The sequence below is a fragment of the Hevea brasiliensis genome, chromosome 1, assembly GCF_030052815.1.
Source record: "Hevea brasiliensis isolate MT/VB/25A 57/8 chromosome 1, ASM3005281v1, whole genome shotgun sequence".
Classification (NCBI taxonomy): domain Eukaryota; kingdom Viridiplantae; phylum Streptophyta; class Magnoliopsida; order Malpighiales; family Euphorbiaceae; genus Hevea; species Hevea brasiliensis.
Window position 1 is genome coordinate 118,715,116 of NC_079493.1, and position 2,709 is coordinate 118,717,824.

Genomic DNA, 2,709 nt, shown 5'->3' on the forward strand with positions numbered 1-2,709 from the left:
TAAAATATTTTCGATCTACATATAAATAGTATTATTTTTTTATAAAAAAATGATAAAAATGTATATAAAAAATGTATTTCACGGGTTTGTGAGAGATGACATACGAGTCAAACCAGTAATTACTCTATGAATGTGAACTATCTCAGAACTAGTTGAGATGATGGTTACGTGTAAAAAAACCCCAAAAATATAGCAGAGCTTACGTGTCTGAGACCAGGTTTTGATTGCGATTGGTGCTAATCCCAGTCAGCCTTGAAGATCTACGTGTCGTAGTCATCAACATTTAGATATTGCATGAAGGACACGTGGCAAAATTAAATTCACCTTATTACGTCTATAAATAGATATCACTTTCCTACTATTTTTTCCATGGCAATTCTCAACTGCCAATTCACCAATTCTCTGCTTCTTCTTGTTGTTCATTTCTGGCTTATCTCTTTCGTCTCTTTTCGTGATTAATAATTCTGTTTGATTCTTTAGCCCCCACCATTTATTTTCAAGATATCAATTCCCTTTAATTTCCCATTAATTTTTTTCTTGGATAATGAAGGAGAAAATGGAAAACCCTCTCCATCTCAAGTCATTGAATCACATCTCTCTTTTGTGCACATCAGTTGAGGAATCCATTGATTTCTATCAGAACGTTCTTGGTTTTGTGCCAATTAGGAGGCCAGGATCTTTTGACTTTGATGGAGCTTGGTAATTTTCTTTTATTTATTATATAAATTAACAACAGAAAACCAAACTAGATTACTTCTTTCTTGAAGTTGAATTTGCTTTTTGAAGTTAATTATGGTTTGTGACGTTGTTCATTCATAAATATGTGTGTATGTGTAGGCTCTTTGGCTATGAAATTGGAATTCATCTATTGCAATCAGAAGATCCAAAGAACATGCCAAAGAAAAGTACTATTAATCCCAAAGACAACCATATCTCTTTCCAGGTAAAATTTCAATTAATTTCTGGTCCATTTTAAAGGTTTTAATTTTACTTAGATTTATATTGCGAATATCTCCGTCCGTGACTTCTGCGTGTTCGAGTAAATGCAACTACTGTATGAGACTCACGATCATCGATGGTAACCAGTTTTACAATGTGGGATGCTTCAGGTTATCCTTTTTATATATTAATATTGATTGATTGAAAATTTTATTTTATTTTATTTTATTTTATTTTTGTAGTTTTTGACAATACACACACACACATATATATATATATATATATATATATATATATATGAACAAAAGAACCAAGACATCATCTGGTTCGGGCTTCACAGTCACTACGTAGTGGCGTTTTCGTTTGTTATGGAAACTTCTGGAGGAATCCTACAATAAAATAATAAAAGGGGGACGAAAAGGACAAAATATGATAAGTTGCACTTGAAAATCAAGTTTTTGTTGTCTACTGGCAGATGAGAAAAGAAGTTATCAAAATAAAAGAACTATAAATCCTGAAAAATAAGTGATAGGTTGCTGGAAATCATACTAGTGTTAGCTTAGGTGAATTCATGATTTCAACAATTTGCTTGAGAAACTTGGTTGTTATTGTATGTTAACAGTGTGAGAGGATGGGAGCAGTGGAGAAGAAATTGAAGGACATGGAAATCAAGTACGTGCGAGCCAAGTTGGAGGAAGGTGGAATTCAAGTGGATCAACTGTTCTTTCACGATCCAGATGGGTTCATGATAGAGATATGCAATTGTGATAGTCTCCCTGTGATCCCTCTAGCTGGAGAGATGGCAAGATCGTGCTCTCTTGTGAATCTGCCAATGATACAGCATAACAAGCAGCAGATCCAGCAGCAGCTGGTCCAACAGTAGAAAGTTGTAGAGGCTAGAAATAGTGTAGCATTTGGTGTTTGTGGGGCAATGGGGGGAGTCTTTATTATGTATTCTGTAATGTGATGTGTCCCTTTTGTTCTTTTTCTTTACTTAATCATCGGGTCTTTTGGTAAAAATAAGACAAATGCAAGTGTGATGAACTTCAACGGAGATGATGATCATTTGAGTTCTCATTGCCATTGATTAAGCTTCTTGATCATTTAAATAGACCCCAAAAACGTAGGATTTCCTAATTTAAAATGCTAATGAAAAGCAAAAAATCTGTAACATATAGTCCAGCAAAACATGGATTTAGCTGCTGCTGATGATGAGGTGATCAGGATGCAGGAGCAGGAGGTCCCCCAAGGAGATTGGTGATATTGTCCTCTTTGCTGTAAGATTCTGTAGTCGAATGAAACGAGTAGCTTTTTCCCTAAAGACAGAATCATATGTCTTCATTAAGATTTGGGATTCAGAAAGGCTTAGAATTGGATAAGACACCCTCGCCAATTCTTAGCTTGGAAAATGTGAAGGCATTGCCTACATTGTCTCTTGTCACAACTGCAGAGCCCGACACCATCCTCAACAACAAAAATGGGAGTTATTCGTCGCAGGAGCAAGAGGATGTCATCACGTGGAGCAAATTATTGCAACAATTACGAAAACTTCTCAATAGGTTTGTGTAGCCTGTGTCACCTTAGCTTAAGCCCAAAAGCCATATTCAATACAAGATTTTTTTTTTTTTTTTAACATAAAGAAAAAAAATCTAACTAAAAAATTTATCCAAATTTATAGGTGCAATTATCAGTTATCATTAAGCTAAGGCAGCACCTGCGAGTAAAGAAAATTATGTATTATCCAATTCAAATTTCATATTTGAAATTCTT

The 2,709-nt window shown here is 34.7% G+C and overlaps 1 protein-coding gene across 1 annotated transcript; it reads left to right on the forward strand.

The window, feature by feature from the left end:
• The first annotated feature begins 376 nt into the window (after positions 1-376).
• LOC110646950 (glyoxylase I 4-like) lies at positions 377-1,993 on the forward strand. The gene is made up of 3 exons (XM_021800578.2): positions 377-699; positions 838-943; positions 1,562-1,993. The coding sequence occupies exons 1-3, from the start codon at positions 545-547 to the stop codon at positions 1,820-1,822; spliced, it is 522 nt and encodes a 173-aa protein (XP_021656270.2). The 5' UTR covers positions 377-544; the 3' UTR covers positions 1,823-1,993.
• The last annotated feature ends 716 nt before the right edge of the window (positions 1,994-2,709 follow it).